Source organism: Thermobia domestica, chromosome 5 (genome assembly GCF_964235325.1).
Source record: "Thermobia domestica chromosome 5, izTheDome1.hap1.1, whole genome shotgun sequence".
Lineage (NCBI taxonomy): Eukaryota > Metazoa > Arthropoda > Insecta > Zygentoma > Lepismatidae > Thermobia > Thermobia domestica.
In genome coordinates this window covers 102,703,672-102,722,112 of record NC_137458.1, presented here as the reverse complement: position 1 = coordinate 102,722,112, position 18,441 = coordinate 102,703,672, and the positions used below count along the sequence as shown (strand labels likewise).

Sequence of the window (18,441 nt, the reverse complement as noted above, 5' to 3'; positions counted from 1 at the left end):
TGTAGTTAATGGTCCACTACATCTTAACTCCTGTTTACTTATACTATTCCTAATAAATCTTTTACACGAACTAACCTAGATAATGATGAGAATTTATCTACTATTGTACAGTCAACCTTAATGTGCATGTTAACAGTTGAAGACTTTTGCTCACATTGAACAGAATCTAGATTTTTGCAATTAATATTTACAATAGGTAACTCTGATTCCATCAACCACTTTGGCCCATTCCACCATAGTTAATAAGACTCTAATTGTGACGGATTCAAACCACGAGAACTACAATCAGCTTGGTTGTCTTTGTTTGCGCCCATTTAATAAAAATTGATTGTTGAATCTTAGATACTCGGTTAGCCACAAATGTTCTCCATTTACTCGGACATGAAGAAAGCCATGCTAACACAATAGTAGAATCTGTGTAACAGACAACCTGTTCAAACTTGATTAACATTGCCCTAATGACAGTATTGACTAATCTACTGCAGCACACAATTCTAACCGAGGTATTGATATTGGCTTTATAGGGGCAACTTTGGTCTTTGCAGCAATCAGGTATACTTGCACATTTCCAGATGTATCTATACAACGTACATATGCTATTGCAGCATACGCCTTTTCACTAGCATCTGAGAACCCAATTAGATCATATTTCACAATATTTTCAGAAGAAATGCACCTTTTAATCTTTATCTGTCTCAACAATAGTAATTCTTGACAATATACTTCCCACGAGCGAGCAATATTATTCGGAAGTACGTCATCCCATTCAAGTTTTAATTTCCATAATTATTGTAGCAACAATTTTTCAACAATGAATACTGGAGATAACCAACCAAGCGGATCATACAATTTTGCAATATCAGATAGTAACATTCGTTTTGTCATTTCTGACTTATAAGTGGGAACAACAATAGAACATGAAAATGAATCACTTTTCGGATTCCACTGTATACCTAAAGCTTTTACATTCTCATCTTCATTAAAACAAATTAACGACTGAGTTTCTCTTAAGTGAGAAGGTATACAATTTAGCACATTCATGTCGTTAGTAGACCATTTTCTTAATTCGAAACCACCTTTGTGTAATAATGCTGTTAAGTCTGAGTACAATATCATTGCCTCACTACTATCAGCTGCACCTGAAACTAAATTATCGTTCATGACTAATTCTGCAACTCTGGGATAACAATGACCTTCATCTACAGCTAACTGTTGCAAACACTTTACAGCCAGATATGGAGCCGAACTGGTTCCATAAGTAACAGTTAACAATCTAAAATCACTAATAGGTTGGTCAACTGTTTCTCTCCACACTATTCTCTGGTAATCAGAATCAGTTTGATCTACCTTAACTTGTCTGTACATTTTTGCTATATCAGCACACAATGCAATTGGATGAGTTCTGAACCTTAATATTAATGGGATAATATCATCTTGTAATTTTGGACCTACCATTAAGTTGTCATTAAGAGATACTCCACTGCTAGTTTTAGCACTACCATCAAATACAACCCGCAACTTAGTGGTAGAACTACATTCATTTAAGACGCAATGATGCGACAGATAATAAGATTCAGATACAAGCTTATCAAGTTGAACATCAGGAATTTTTTCCATGTGACCTAAATCTAAGTACTCTTTCATGAAATAACAATATTGTTTACATAAATCAGGATATTTCTGTAACTTATGTTCCATCTGGCATAATAGCTTTACTACTGTGTCCCGTGATACAACTAGAGGCTCAACATTTTCTTTAAAAGGCAATATTATAATATATTTGCCATCAACATCACGTTTGTAAGTTTCAGCAAAATACTGCTCTTCAACAACCGCAACATTTTTGCTCTTCAACGGACAAATGTACGGTTGGCAACTCGTCTACTTCCCAGAATCTTTGCAATGTTTTATTGAGATCAAGAGAAACAAAATATGACTGCACACTTGATGTGCTATTCGTTAAGTTAATCTTACCACACAATACCCAACCTAACACAGTTTCAATGGCAGACGGAGCTCCATTCGTACCTACGTGTCTCCCACTGAACAACAATAATGGAAAAACATCAGCACCTAACAACACATCAATAGGTCCGTTTTTATTAAACTTTGGATCTGCTAAGTTTACTTGTTTCACAATTTCCCAATTACCTATATTTTGATTAGTTACTCTGGGTAAGTTACTTGTGATTCTTCGGACTACTATTGCTTTATAATGAATATTATTATTACTGTACAATGACTGAAAACACAAATCATCTATTGCATGAGAATTTCCAACGTTAAAACCAGTAACACCTGATATGTTCATGTTTATTTTATCTTTGTTTATGTGTAATTTCTGGACGCAACGTTCAGTTACAAATGATAATTCACTGCCACAGTCGATAAGAGCACGAAACTGTATGAACGTATTTGTATTATCTTTGATATTTATGACAGCGGTGGACAACAACACCTGAGGAATTAGTTTTTGATTTATAGAATGAGAACAATTTACATGATCTACTTTATGATTTTTTTCAAAATGCAATAAATTATGATGTTTTTGTTGCAAGTGTGGCAGCCCTGCTTCACATTACACTTATTTACGGAACAATTTAAGGTCAAACAATTTAAACAAAGCGAATTCTTTTTCACAAAACTATGCCTATCATTCACTGACATATTTATGAACTCTTGGCACTTATATAGCTTGTGGTTATTTTTACACATGATACACGACATAATTGGACTTGAATGATGCACTAACGTATTGCCTTTTTTGTTTGTTTTTAAAGCAGACGTGTCTGCCGGTGACCTTGCACTCACTGCAGCTAACGCTTTGGCACGTTGTAATATGAACTCTTTCAGCTGGCCGAAAGTTCGTTGTTCGTTTTTCTTCAATGAAAGCTCCCATTGTTTTCTGGTGTTCTTATCTAGCTTCTCACCCACATGGTAAATTAAAATCACATCCCAATGTTCCACTGAAAAGCCCAAGGATTTAAGTTCACACTCACACTGAACACTATTGTCAACCAATCTCCGTAACTCAAATGACGACTCATTCTTCACAGCTGGTTGTGTAATGAACTTGCTCAAAATATGATTCCCTAGCTCCCTCACATCTTCATATCTTGATTTAAGTAACTCCCATGCTACTTTGTAGTTATCATCAGATATGGAAATAGACTGCAACAATACAGCAGGTTCCCCTGATACAGCTGTCTTCAAATACTGCAACTTTTGAGCATTTCCTAACCGATTGTTATTATGAACAGCAGCAACAAATAAGTCACGAAACGATAGCCAATCCTGCATTCTACCACAAAATGTAGGAAGTTCTAAGTCTGGCAACTTCACATCTGTGCACTGTTTATTAGATGTATTTACCTGTTCAGTATTAGGTGACTGCATATTGTACAAAATTTCTATGATAGAGTTCAACTTATTTTGCACTTCATTAAATTCTCCGTCATATGTTGCAAACTCTCTTTCACCACCCACAGAAATGAGATTTGTAATGAGCTCTGTGCAATCGCCATGTAATTGCGTAGCACGTTCAGTGTACAGCTTGATACTGAAGTTAGGCTTGCCTTTATTCTCGTTCACTTTATGTGTCAACCTCGTTATTTCACGTTTAAGTACGGTTTTCTTTCCTATGAGTTCTTCCATTGTTATAATTCTGCACCACTTTGACAATGCACTAAAAATGAAAATATTGCGCCACAAGTTCGCAAACCATGCACATCACATGCACAACTGGAACGAAATCTGGTCGGTAAGGACCACTTTACTGTTCGCGGACTGTATTATTTTGAACACAAAGTTCGTTGCACAATATACTATTTATTATATTGTAAACACACAACTTAATACAATAATTACTATGCATAAGCAAGTACACACTTCGCAGTCATACACGCCACATTGACAGTTATAAAAAAAACTATCAATCATCCAGCGTTGCTAGATACAAAACAAAAGAATAAGGAAGTGCGGCCGAACACCTATCCCCATGCGATAAAAAACAAGGAATTCAAGTGAGATATTGAAGATATCCTATTTTCTTGTTGCATCCATTGAATGTAACGCTGTGGCAAACTAGGGGAACAATGCAAATCAAATTCACATATACCTCGCGGCAATGTTTATTTCAAGTATTGAGTGGAAAGGTGACATGGACATTTATATAGCTAATTTCTCTTACTTCTAAATTTCATGGAGATGATAAAATTTTTCTTGAAATAAGAAATATAAATACACAACATAATTACTACCATGAAGTCCTGATTTAAAGAAAATACAAAGAATAGGCAGATTTTGACATTTAAACAATGAACTAAGCAATATATAGTAAAATAGATAAAAATAAATCAAATACATTTTCCATAAATTGAAGCAAAACCTCTCAAATTAATTTTAGCATAGTCAATTTTATCATATCTTTAATATTATGAAACAAGCATTTTCGCTTCCATCCGATCTCTATTAGAACTAAGTAAGAAGGGATTTTTTATTTTAGGAGGTATATTATCAAGTTTAATTAAGTAATTATGCCAAACGCACAAAAACTTATTTTAATCTCACCAGAAAAATTACATCATTATCAAACGAGATCTAATTTTGATGATGAAATGAGAAAATTTTTTTAATAATAAAAGTTTAAATGCAGAAGAAAAATGGGTACGATATAGAGAGATCTTACAAAAATATTTAAATATAATTCATAAACCGGCAGCAGTTCCAGCAGCAACTACTACTATTGATAAAGAGGAGGAGGAGGATGAAATAATATCTACTCTCCCTGAAATTTGTAAACGTAAAGCAAGACCTTTATTACGTAAATTTAAACAAAATCCTAATAATCAACGGGATGATAATGGAAATGTGAATATTAATAATAAATTAATTCCAGGTGCAAATATAGTGGATTTGGTATCCGATTTTGTTAGATGTCGTAAGAAAAATATTTCAGTTGCCGGTCGGAAACCTTTTGCTACATTATTAGCTAAAGCTAATATAATCTTAGAGTAAATTGGTAATCCTCAATGAATAGAATATATTAGAAAACTCACAAGTAGAAGGCGGGGAAGAGGGCGATGATGATGATGAGAATGAAGATGATGGTCCTCCACCCCGTAAACGTAAATGGCGTACTTGTAAGCAATAATACTAATATTCTATTGTAATATATTGATACTTTTGAGTATGTAGAAAGAAAGATAAATAACCCGTATTTTCGTTATTACAACAATCAAGCAGGAGGTGGTTACAATGTATATAAAGGTATAGCATATCAAGAAGGTTATGGCATTGGTAGTTTTCTAGGAGGTTTATTCCGTACTGTATTTCCTTTATTAAAACAAGGTGCTGAAACTGTTGGTAAAGAGTTGATACGTACAGGAATTAATGTGGCAAGAGATGTACTAGATAATAATAGACCTATTGAAGAGTCTTTACAAGATCGGTTGCAAGAAGCTAAAACAAATTTAAAAAAACAAAGCTCAAAATAAATTAAATCAGGTGTTGGTAGGATCTGGAAGAAAAAGGAAGATAGTTCATTTTACATCAATAGGTTGTGGTGTAAAATTGATAAAAAGATCCAAACATATTTTTGATTGATTGATTATAGAGCAAAGTGATAGTTTTTATCTCACACTTCCTAGCAATAGTTCTATGGAATATTTTACTCAAAATACTCTTGCTTGTTATACTACTAAATTATATCATCCTATTGTACTGGAGAAGAGAGTGTGGGAAACAGCTGTTGTTGAAGTACATTATACAAGTTCATTTCAGAATGTTTCCAAATATACTAATAATATTTATTACCGTATCATAAATACGTAAAGCTGGAACATAACTCAAATCTTATCAGGACACTATTATCATGTTGATGATATTCTATCTCAAATTAATCATAAAAGTGATGTATTAAATTTACAAATAAAAGTTAAAGCATCAGTAAAACGAATTGAGGTTAATAGAGTAATAAAAGATCAAGAGAAGCATATAGAAGTGCGTCTATCTCCTGAACTAGCCAGAGGAGAAATTTTTACTGAATGGTGTACAACTGCGTATTAAATTAATTCCAGCTAAACCTACATTTTGTCTAATGGGTGACGCAGATGCTGATGGAAAGGTTGTAATTACAGATGCAACATTGCTTGTGAAAAAGGTTGATGTATCACCAGCCGTTAAAATAGCACGAAATAAAGTATTACAAAATCCTAAATTTGGAATAAAATATCCTCTAACAAAAGTGCAGGTGAAGACAGAAACTTTACCACAAGCAATTATGATTAGTACACTTCCAGATCTGTTTTCAGGTAAAGTGTCTAAACGTATTATTATTGGTTTGGTTACTAATGCTGCTTTCAATGGTACTTACCAAACAAATCCATTCCATTTTCAACATTTTAGTGTTTCGTTTTTTACCCTGTATGTTGATGGAATGCCTGTACCATCCAAACCATTACAACCTGATTTTGATAATAAGCTATATATACAAGCATATTCTACGTTATTTACAGGTTCAGGTATTCATTATTCTAATCAAGGAAATCATATTTCACTTGCCGAATATCCTAATGGTTATACTCTACTGGTGTTTGATTTAACTCCCGATTCTAGCGCAAGTGCTGCAATTCATACTAGTCCACAACGGCAAAGAAGTGTACGTTTAGAGGTTCATTTTAAAGAAGCACTGCCATCTCCTGTAAAAGCAATTATTTATGGTGAATTCTCTTCAGAATTAGAAATGGATTTCCAGAGAGAAATATATATTAATTTAAAAAAAATGTTAAATACAATTGAACTTTATGAGGCACTACAACAAAATTTACCTAAAGATCATTTTATTGGTGTGTATGCTGCAGATGAGCCACCGCTGTTTATTCATATATTTCCAGCCGCCATAATTATAAACACTGATTCTAGTGATAAGCCTGGTGAACATTGGGTTGCTGTTTATATATCTAATATGTGTGTGGGAGAGTATTTCCATAGCTACTTCCCTATATACAACACCATATAAGGTTTTTAAAACGAAACTGTCTGTATTATACATGGAATAATAAACGTATTCAAGGTGATTTATCTCAATTTTTTGGACATTACTATTTTCTATATCTAGAATGTCGTGCATTTGGTTATTCACTGCGCGATTTCTTAAACAAATTCTCACTCACCATTATTGTTGCTAATGATATTATGCTTTATTCATTTATGAGAGTATGATGATGGCCACTGGCGTGAGATTAACCATACTTGTTAAATGGGGTGATATCAATAAAACGGAGAAGTTACTCATTACGCCCAATTTTGAAGTAGTTACTCGCATTGGTATCAATAAAAAGAGAACTGAGCACTAGTCGTCTCGGCTGACCTCGGAGAAGCCCCGCCCTTTTGAAGTAACCACACCTCTATTCTCGAGCCGAATAACTACTCCGCGTTTGATATCAATAAAAATCAAGACTCTTCTGTAATGCTAGTAACTTCTCCAAATTTGTGGAGCAAGCTAAATAGGTGACTCCGTGCGAAATATGGCAGAGTATATGATTGTTTTGCTATGTAGTAAAACTTATAAATTGCATAGAAATGTTGCAAATGGAGATTACAAAAAACATAGGTTCATGAAAGAAAATGTAAAGTAGTTAGCACAACATTTTTTAGGAGAATCAACGGAAATTTGGGGTGGTGCACTACGTAATGACGAAAAGATGCGGGTTTTCTTGCTTTACGTGAGTGATCCGGGATTCCAGGTCTGAATTGGATGTCAGGGGATTCTGTTGTGGCTCCAAGTACTGTGTCTATGACTACTACAAGTGTAATGGATGCGATTATTGCGAAATCTGAAAATTGATTGTTTCCGGAGGTGTGTGTAATATTCAAACAGCAAAGGCAGAGTGGCAAGAACAATATACATTTCCGGGTGCTATCGGAGCACTTGACTAGAAACACGTGGCAATAAAGAAACGTAGTATTTTGGAGACGAATACGCTAATAGGAAGAGCTCCTTCGTGGCTAAGCGGATAGCGTACATGCCTTTGGCATGAGAGACCCGCGTTCGATTCCCGGCGGGAGTTCATATGGTTCGGATTCCAAGTTACTCAGTGGGTCCCGTCTCATATAGCCTCGCTACTGAAAAGGACATTAAACTCAAAATCAACTCAACTCAACGCTGATAGGAAGGGTGTATACATGAGAATGTATATTTTTTATGCCAAGGTGAAAGGGGACATGTATGGTGTGGAAAACGCAATCAGATGGATGTGCTTTATGACGTGACTGGCTGGACTATTTAAAAAAGGAAACAAAAGGACCAAGTGTCTGATTTCGTTCTTAAAGCCAAACAATCTACAAAGACCTTGGACAACACGTGATATGCACTTGTCGTGCTAATCTTGATATTGCTGGATCCCAATCAACATCCATCAGTTCCAAGAAGTTCATTCCCGTGGTTTCAGTATTACTTTCTTATTTCCCGTTTTCTTTTTCAAATTAGTTTTTTTTTTTCTTAATGCTCGCTCGGATATTAAAGATTCTCTTTTGGATTTGTGTCTCATTTGTAGATGTATTTGATATTTCGTTGCATTTCACTGTAATTGCCTTCAAAGCTTCGGCTTTCCTTCGTTTACTTTCTGGTAACTGTGACTTTGAAAGTACCACTGGAACTTTTATAATATCCACAAATGCACTTTAATTGAAACTGTCGTTGCTATTTGTCCCTTCCATGGCGTTTAGGATATTACGCCATAAGTTAAAAACAACGAAATGACCACGCGACGCAAGGGAGAAATGAATAACTACTTCTTTTATTGATACGACTCAGTGCTACGTGCAGAGGAAGCGCGAGAAAACGTTCATAAATCTGGAGCAGACTAGACCTGAGTAGTGGCTTGTTTTATTGATACAAAATTGAGGGAGGAGATTACTCCAGGTGTAGTTACTCCGATTCTCGAGCAGGACTTCTCAGGAGTAGTTACTTATTTTTATTGATATCACCCATGGTGTTGTTATTTTTGGGAGTGGAACGAATACAGTTGTGTGTTCGTAGTCTTATGTATTCATTGTCCGCTAAAATAGGGGTTGAAAAAAATGCTGATAAAAGGGAATGAATCTTATGTAATCTATGCTATGTTCAATTAGGGGTTGGAAAATATGCTCATAAAAGAGAACGAATACACCCCTAAAAAGGTGCTAATATGTGGCTCCGTTTTCGAGTTTTTGCTTTTGGTTTTAGTGCTTTTGGTGACCAAGACAGAGTCGCATAATTTAATTGCGATCTCACAAAAGAAAGTAGAGTTTCACTAACGTACCATAGTTTTGAAACTCTTTACCCATTCTCATAATAAAACCATGATTTCTATATGAATTATTAATGATTGTTTCAATATGATAAGTAAAACCTATTTTAGTATCAAATACCATCCCTAGGTCTTTAATCAAGCTAGGTGTCTCTGAAATAGTTCCTTCAATAGAATAGTTATATATCATGCTGTTTTCTTTACGGATAAAGAGTTTGAATTTATTCACGTTCAATTTTGTCTTGTTATGGTCACACCAGTTCTTAATATTACATAAGTCTATTTGCAGTTTTACATAGACTTCATGCCAATATTTTAAGGTCGTCCCAGAATAGAAGAGTGTTAGAATAATGAACGTAAAACATGACTAATGGAAATAAGAGTGGATCACGATTTCAACCCTCAAGGACTCCAGATAATATTGTGATTTTTGTAAAGAAACACATCATTTGTACACGACGGCCTGTTGATCATTTTGCAAATAGGATGCGAAAAATCTTTTTGCTTGCATAGAAAAATTAAAAGTCGTTAGGTTTTGTAACAGTACATCCTTAGCTACAAAATCAAAGCCTTTTGAAAAGACAATATAAATCACATCCACTTGTCCCCCTCTATCCAATTCATTTGTAATAAAATCTATAATAATGGCTAAATTAGTAAATGTTGATCTATTGTTTAAGAAGCCATGATGGTATACTGATATGACGGGTTTTGCATGACAAATTATTCTCTTGGTTGTATTGTTCCTGTATTGTTTTCACATAGCATTAAAAATCCTAACATTGTACAGGGTGTCCGAGAAGTTCTTCCCTGATTACAGAAATTGATAACTCAGGCTAGAAATAAGATAGAAATATGAAACTGGTGTTGAATTGTTTACAAACTATAAAAGTTTTGGTCACATCAGTACACTTCCACATGAGCACCCTTGGTATCACGTAGCACATCTAGGCGATATTCAATTTCCATCCACACATTAGCCAACATCACTGGAGGGATCGATGCAACGACTGTGGTTATTCGTTGCTGCAGGGTTTCAAGATCTGGTACACGTGTCTGCAAGACCTCATCCTTGACATAATCCCATAAAAAGAAGTCTAATGGGGTTATGTCAGGAGAGCGTGGAGGCCAAGCTGTTGGTCCATCAGGACCAATGCATCGCCCAGGAAATGTCCTATCGAGATAGGCACGGACGTCCAAACCCCAATGAGGTGGTGCATCGTCTTGCTGAAAAACGACATCGGGGCGATACTGAAGCAGCTGAGGAACAGCATACAGCTGCATCATATCCAGGTACACTGATGATGTGATGGTATCCTCAGCGAAGAAGAATGGCCCGATAATTCGATCGTGCAATAACGCGCACCAAACATTCACCTTTGGTCTGCCTCTGGTGAACTCCCTGTCCTCCCTGGGGGGATCTGAACCAAAAAGATGCGTACATTATGGCGATTCACTACTCCACTGACAAAGAATGTCGCTTCGTCGGAAAAGTCAATTCGTCTGAGATAACCATTATCGTCCTCAATACGTGATAGTATTTCGACCGCAAAGTCATATCGACGTGTACCCTCGTCGGGCAACGAATTGCACTTTGTAAGCACGAAACAATAAACGTTTGTGTAAAATGTAATGGATAAAGGCATCTGTAATTCATGTGAGGCCCTGCGCACCGATTTCTTAGGACTTCTCAGAAAAGACTGCCGCACAACCTCCACCGTGTCTGCTGAGGTTCTTGGTCGACCAGACCTCGGAAGGTCAGCAACCGACCCTGTGTTCTTGAACTTCTCATACCAGGCTTTAATGCTCTTGACATCAGGTGGAGTCCTCCCAAATGTTGTCTGGAACTGTCTCTGCACCGTGGTTGGTGATCGTGTCTCATGGTACCACAGGACACACTGTGCCTTCTCCTGGTTGGTTTGCATGGCTTCTTGGGCTTCTTACTTACGTACTACAAACCTAAAACAAAAAAAAATTGAGACTTGGTAAAACAGAACAAACCAAACACAGATAAAAACTTTTATAGTTTTAAACAATTCAACACCAGTTTCATATTTCTATCTTATTTCTAGCCTGAGTTATCAATTTCTGTAATCAGGGAAGGATTTCTCGGACACCCCGTACTATGTACTATTGCTTTAGTTGGTATTTCGTTGTATGACTAAGAGTTTCATAATAGGTTTAAGATGTGAGAAACAAATTTGGTGTCTGTGAAAACTTCTGTTCCTGTTTTAATTTAAAAGAAAACAATAAATTTACTACTACACTGCTTATTCCTTATTCTGATATTGTCTACAAAATGTAATATATCTTAAAAGCAAATTGAATTTAAATGCTTAGAGTGTATATTTGTAAAACCTGGCATAATAAAAATAAAGAAATGGGAATAAAAAAGTGCATATGTTGAGTTTTGTAAAAATTCGTAATTTCTAACATTTTTCCTCAATAAAGGCCGTTATTGACGAACTTCAATTATTTTTTTTTATCAATCCGTATCTAAATGGACGATCAGTATTACATTTATGATATGCTTTGAATCAACGATATTGAGTACAACTTAAGAAATCCTCTCCTCTAAAATTTTGTAAATGGCGTTTGTTGAGTTTTGTTAAAACTTTCTTCAATTGGGAATTGATTGTGTTCGGGAAATTTGTCCGAGATAAAGATGAGTCGAATACACGAAAAAAGTGAAAACATTTTAGAACAAAGCTCAAGATAAATATATATGTTTGCCTCACATGAACATTGTTCGTGATATTTCCCATTAAAAGTGAAAGAGAATTCTTGTGAACTTTAGGAATGAGCACCAACCATACTGCACTTTAATTTACTTCATTTTAAACCATGTTCTGTTAGTGTTCTGTTCTGTTATTACTTAGAGAGACTACAGCATTAGTGGAAGTGAGAAAAGTAATTCATAAAATTAAGTAGTGTAGGTATACAATTGATTCCTGTAACTAACCAATTAAAAGGTTATAAATTGAAAAATAAAAGTTGTAGTTTGCAAATGTTGCGAAGAGCATATTCCCAACATAATGTTTTATGAAGAAACTGAAAGAAACTCAGTAGAAACTGAAACGCAAATTTAATGTTTACTTATTCTCTCGTTTATCTTGTCATACATATTATATTGTATACTATAATACCTACCACACTCTGGCAGTTGCCATTAGTTGAAAATATATAAATATAGTATGTTCGAAATATTCAAATACAATTTCAGAATTTCAACCGATTGACTTCGGAAGGTATCTCTTGTTTTGTATATCCAATATTATACTATTTTTTCATTATATTTACGAAATTTATTCCTTCCATTTAATATTTTCAATGATAGTTTTATTACTGTATCTATACACATTAGAAAAATGATAGCTTATATTGTATTTACATATATTTCGTAATACAATGATAATATATATTTTAAGTTAAATGTGATATTTTTATAATTTACACATACGATCAAGTAATTCATAATGATCATAAGCTCTTAACAGAATTAATAGAAAAACAAATACGATCAAGATAAGACGAAAATCTGGCAAAATAACAAGAAATGCTTAAAGAACAAGAAATTATGGTAAAACAAAGCTATACATTAGAATCAAATTCTGATAGTAAACGTGAATATGAAAATGTATCTTTCAATGACGATGACATTTATGATGAGATAAATTCTTAAGTGCATATTGTTTAAAATAAGTTACCTTTCCATTTGTACTCAGAAACCAAGTCGTTATTAACTTCCTTATATGAGAAAGATCTCCTCTAATTCTTTACCTGTGGGTAACGTACCCAAAATGGCTGACACGTTCCCACGTTCAACTGCGACACTGATCCGCTGAATAAGGAAAGATTTAGATCGTTTATCTCCCGATATAAGTGAAATACGATGGCCGATTTCCTTGATAAAATTAGCTCCTTCTTGACCCCAAGTATCACTTGACTCGATGGCAATTGGAACAAACCAATATTTATCAACTATATTAATATATTTATTCCTCTTGTCGGTCTCCTTACGAGCAGCTACAAGACCTGCGCGTGTTGATGAATGTGCAAGATTGGAGGGAGCAAACGTATCTGTGCAGACTAGAGATTTCCCTTTTTTCCAGGGCACTAAAGTCACTCCATCTGGTCTTTCTCCGTCTGAACGACTGCATCCATTTGGTTCTCGTACTGATGGGACACCTGCAGATGTGAGAGCTCTCAAAATGATATCATTAGCACTTGAGTTCCGTGATTGCTCTTGCACGTTAAGCCATGTAAGCCTTTCTTATCGACGAGAGCATTACAAGCACGACAACGGTGTCGTTCGCAAATATCTGCTCGTAACAGCAGAGCTGTAGCTATAAGAAAACTTTCGTTGCTGAGCTAAAGACAAACAGAAGATGACGGTAGAGCTTGAAGCTATGCACCGTTTTCAGGGGACGAAACAGCGTGGAATCAGACCTTGCCTTCGATCTTATGAGTTGATAGTGTTAATGAGGAAAGATGATGTTTTACTATGGATTCGTCCCAAGCTGATTGAAGATTTCTTTTCACGTTAGCCCCAGGAGCAGATCCCACTAAATTAGACTAATTGCCGATGAAGTTTTGTACCTCTGAATCGATGTCCAATTCGACTTCTCTCTGTAGCAGAGTTCCAATTAATTGACTTGAGCCATAAAAAGAAGCAAAAAATGACGACTTAACAACATCTGTGGCTCGACGGATTCCGAAACTTCCATTTCGGACTGGTAATGATGCTTGTATGCATGATTCATTGCTTAGGGTGCAGTTGAGGTGTATCTGCTTCAACACGAAAATATACAAAAATGCATCCAATTTGCTTAGCTTTTTAAAATAAACTATTATCGTGTTAAAAATCGTTAATTACCCTCTTAATCAGAAATTATGTAAGGAAAATTCTTCAAAAACATCTCACCAATAGTATAAGTAGTAACTAAGGAATATAAACTATTTAATAGGGTTATCTGATAACCCCAATAGTTTGGGTTTGACTAGGCCTAACGTTTCACGCTTGTGACTCTGGGTCCCAAATTGTGAATAAATATTGACAATTTTTACCCATAGAAGGGGATAAGCTGGACCATACAAATTTACAGATATATACCAATATATATATATATATATATATATATATATATATATATTCATCCTCACGGCTTTGTCAAGGCTCTATATTTGTATTTTACATTTATTATTGCAACCGGGTGTTACTGACTTCCGTATACGGTAGCCCGATCATCACCCTTGTTCTTCGCGCGCACAGTCATTCGAAGAACTGAAAACGTACTCTGTACACAAACAGTTTATGGTTGTGAACTCGGAAAGCCTGGTACTTCTGCTTGTCAAGGTCAAAAAGTGGGAGAAAAAAGGATGTGTAGAATGTAAAGAGGGTGCAACAGTGACTGATGCTTGTAAGGGAACATATTCATTTGTAGTTCGTGCACATTCCGCCTGTAGCGCTACTGTGGCACGACGTATATTGTAACTGTATAACTCTTGTACACCGCTAGTAGGTCTATTCGCGTTAGTGACGACCGAAACTATGTTGTCAGCTCTGACTGCGATAAGGCACTGCCGTGCTGCTTTTCCTTCTCTTTTTTCCCCCTTTTCCATTTGTGAGACGCCAAACATGTTGTTTTTGCTTGTTGCACGCGCTGAACGGGTTTCGGCGAGCGAAGTATTTAAGAAGTTGACTACATATTCTTGTTTGCGATAGTTTTAAATTGGTTAACTGTTGAAAAATATACGAAAATAAAGCTGTACTTGTTAAGGTATATTAGTCGAGGACGTAGCTACTGACAGTGTTGATTACAGATTTTCTCGAGGAAGAATTTAATTACAGTAGAGGTGAAAAGGAGACGTCTATTTAGACAGCCCCCCCCCCCTTATCAGACTCAATCGGAAATGGTCTCAATCGTTTGCACACAAATGTGCAGGCGAAATTTTCGTTTGTACACAATTAAGGGCGCCGTCAGAACGAAAACAAAGTGGGGTCTATCTAAATGGTAGCCCCCCAACAACATGCCCTATTCAAGCACAAATTGTCGCAATCATTTGTACATCGTTTCTACAGAAATGTGAAGGCGAAATTTTCGTTTGTACACAATTAGGGGCGCCGTCAGAACGAAAACAAAGTGGGGGCTGTCTAAATGGTAGCCCCCCACCAACAAGTCCTATTCAAGCACAAATTGTCGCAATCATTTGTACATCGTTTCTACAGAAATGTGAAGGCGAAATTTTCGTTTGTACACAATCAGGGGCGCCGTCAGAACAAAACCAAAGTGGGGGCAGTCCAAATGGTAGCCCCTCCCACCATGTCCAGTTGAATCACAAATTGTCGCAATCGTGTGTACTTCGTTTGTACAGAAATGTGCAGGCGAAATTTTCGTTTGTACACAATTAGGGGCGCCGCCAGAACAGAAAAAATGGGGGCTGTCTAAGTGGTAGCCCCCGACCATGTCCTATTCAATCACAAATTGTCGCAATAGTTTGTACTTCGTTTGTACAGAAATGTGCAGGCGAAATGTATGTTCGCACGCAATTAGGGGCGCCGCCAGAACGAAAAAAATTGGGGGCTGTCTAAGTGGTAGCCCCCGACCATGTCCTATTCAATCACAAATTGTCGCAATAGTTTGTACTTCGTTTGTACAGAAATGTGCACGCGAAATTTTCGTTTGTACATAATTAAGGGCGCCGCCAGAACAGAAAAAAATGGGGGCTGTCTAAGTGGTAGCCCCCCACCATGTCCAATTCAATCACAAGTTGTCGCATTCGTTTGTGCATCGTTTGTACAGAAATGTGCAGGCGAAATGTTTGTTTGAACAAACTTAGGGGCGCCGCCAGAACGAAAACAAAGTGGGAGCTGTCTGAGTGGTAGCTCCCCACACGATGTCCAATTGAATCACAAAGTATCGCAATCGTTTGTACATTGTTTGTACAGAAATGTGCAGGCCACATTTTCGTTTGTACACTATTAGGGGCGCCGCCAGGGCGAAAACAAAGTGGGGGCTTTCTAAGTGATAGCCCAATCACCATGTTCAATTCGATCACAAATTGTCGCAATCGTTTGTACATCGTTTGTACAGAAATATGCAGGCAAAATTTTCGTTTGTATACAATTAGGGGCGAGCTCAGAACGAAAACAAAGGGGGGGCTGTCTAAGTGGTAGCTCCCCACCATGTCCAATTCAATCACAAATTGTCACAATCGTTTCTATATCGTTTGTACAGAAATGTGCAGGCTAAATTATTGTTTGTACATAATTAAGGGCGCCGCCAGAACGAAAACAAAGTGGGGGCTGTTTAAGTGATAGCCCCCCACCATGTCCAATTCAGTCACAAATTGTCGCAATCGTTTCTACATCGTTTGTACAGAAATGTGCATGCAAAATTTTCGTTTTTACATAATTAGGGGCGCCGCCAGGGCGAAAACAAAGTGGGGGGCTTTCTAAGTGATAGCCCAATTACCATGTTCAATTCAATTACAAATTGTCGCAATCGTTTGTACATCGTTTGTACAGAAATATGCAGGCAAAATTTTCGTTTGTACACAATTAGGGGCGACCTCAGAACGAAAACAAAGGGGGGGGTCTGTCTAAATGGTAGCCCTCCCACCATGTGCAATTGAATCACAAATTGTCGCAATCGTTTGAATATAGTTATAAAGAAATGTGCAGGCGAGATTTTCGTTTGTACACAATTAGGGGCGCCGCCAGAACGAAAACAAAGTGGGGGGCTGTCTAAATGTTAGCCCTCCCACCGTGTTCAATTCAACCACAAACTGTCGCACTTGTTTGTACGCCTTTGTACATAAATGTGCAGCTGAAATTTTCGTTTGCACATAAATGTGGCCCCGCCAAAACGATAACAAACTATGGGCTCTCTAATTGATAGGCCTCTCACCATGTCGAATTCAACCACAAACTGTCGCACTTGTTTGTTACGGTTTTGTACAGAAATTTGCAGGCGAAATTTTCGTTTGTACACAATTGCGGGCGCGCCAAAACGATAACAAAGTATAGGCTACCTAATTGGTAGCACCCCCTACGTCCCATTCAAAAGAAAATCATCTCAATTGTTTGCACATCGTTTGAGCAGTAATGCGCAGGCGAAATTTTTTTCTAAGCTATCAGATGCGTGGACAGAACGAAAAAAAAGGGGAGTTGTCTAAGTGCTAGCCCCACCAGTTGTGTTCGATTGAACCACAAATTGTCGCGATCGTTTATACATCGTTTGTGCAGAAATGTGCAGGTAAAATTTTCGTTTGTATTAAATAATATACGGATGTGAGTATTTTTAATATCTGCGATCAACATTAACCGGTTTGGATAACGGTTGATGAATTTGAAAATGGTTCCTATTGCACTAGTTGAAAAAAAATTCTTTTTCTCTGGCACACGGAAGAAAATGCCTGATTCTAATAGAACTTTTCACGTAGAATTCGAATCTGCAATCAGTTTTTCTCCATCACCCTCAGTTTTCCCGTGACAGAGGTGTTTTCGGAAAATTTCCCCTCAAATTTCTGTTCTTTTTCTTTTTTTCTTTTTTTAAAACCATTTTCATACTTGTAGCTTGGGTACCTTAGGTATATAAACGCACAAATTATATTGTATGTTAGCCTGATTTATACTTAGTAAGCCCTCTAAGTTTCATAAGAATAGCATTATTCTATCTAGAGAAATAAACATATTTATATAAAAAATATGCTATGTGTACTGTTCATTTTACAATATTCATTAGTGCAGATAAAATCACATATAACTTCCACGAAAATTACAATATAAGCACGGTTTATATCTTATTGGATTTGAAATAAAACATATTTTCAATGATGTATACACCGTGTCACCATTTTATATCTACTTAATAAATAATACAAAAGAAGTGAGTGGTATCTTCTTAATAAATGGACACTTACTTACCTCAACTAATATGTTTTAGTTGTCGACTTTCTTCTGTGTTTGGTTTCTGGAACATCTCTTAAGTGTCCAACAGTAATCAGCTAGCATTTTTGAACTACACTGTCACTGGTACCTCTTCTCCATGGAGGAAATGTCCTGATGAAAATGTTCCCCATACTCATCACTAACAGCACCAAGCTTTTCAGGAAAGAAATGCAGGTGGGAGTCTAGAAAGTGAACTTT

General features: G+C 36.4%; 1 protein-coding gene across 1 annotated transcript; it reads right to left on the bottom strand.

The window, feature by feature from the left end:
- Window positions 1-786: 786 nt before the first annotated feature.
- On the bottom strand, window positions 787-1,698 carry LOC145685190 (uncharacterized). Its single transcript, XM_081757546.1, has one exon. The coding sequence runs from the start codon at window positions 1,696-1,698 to the stop codon at window positions 787-789; it is 912 nt and encodes a 303-aa protein (XP_081613672.1).
- Window positions 1,699-18,441: the final 16,743 nt, after the last annotated feature.

What these genes read in the sequence shown, in the direction of transcription:
- LOC145685190 (XM_081757546.1), bottom strand. Translation starts at nt 1,698, where the DNA reads ATGGAACATAAGTTACAGAAATATCCTGATTTATGTAAACAATATTGT.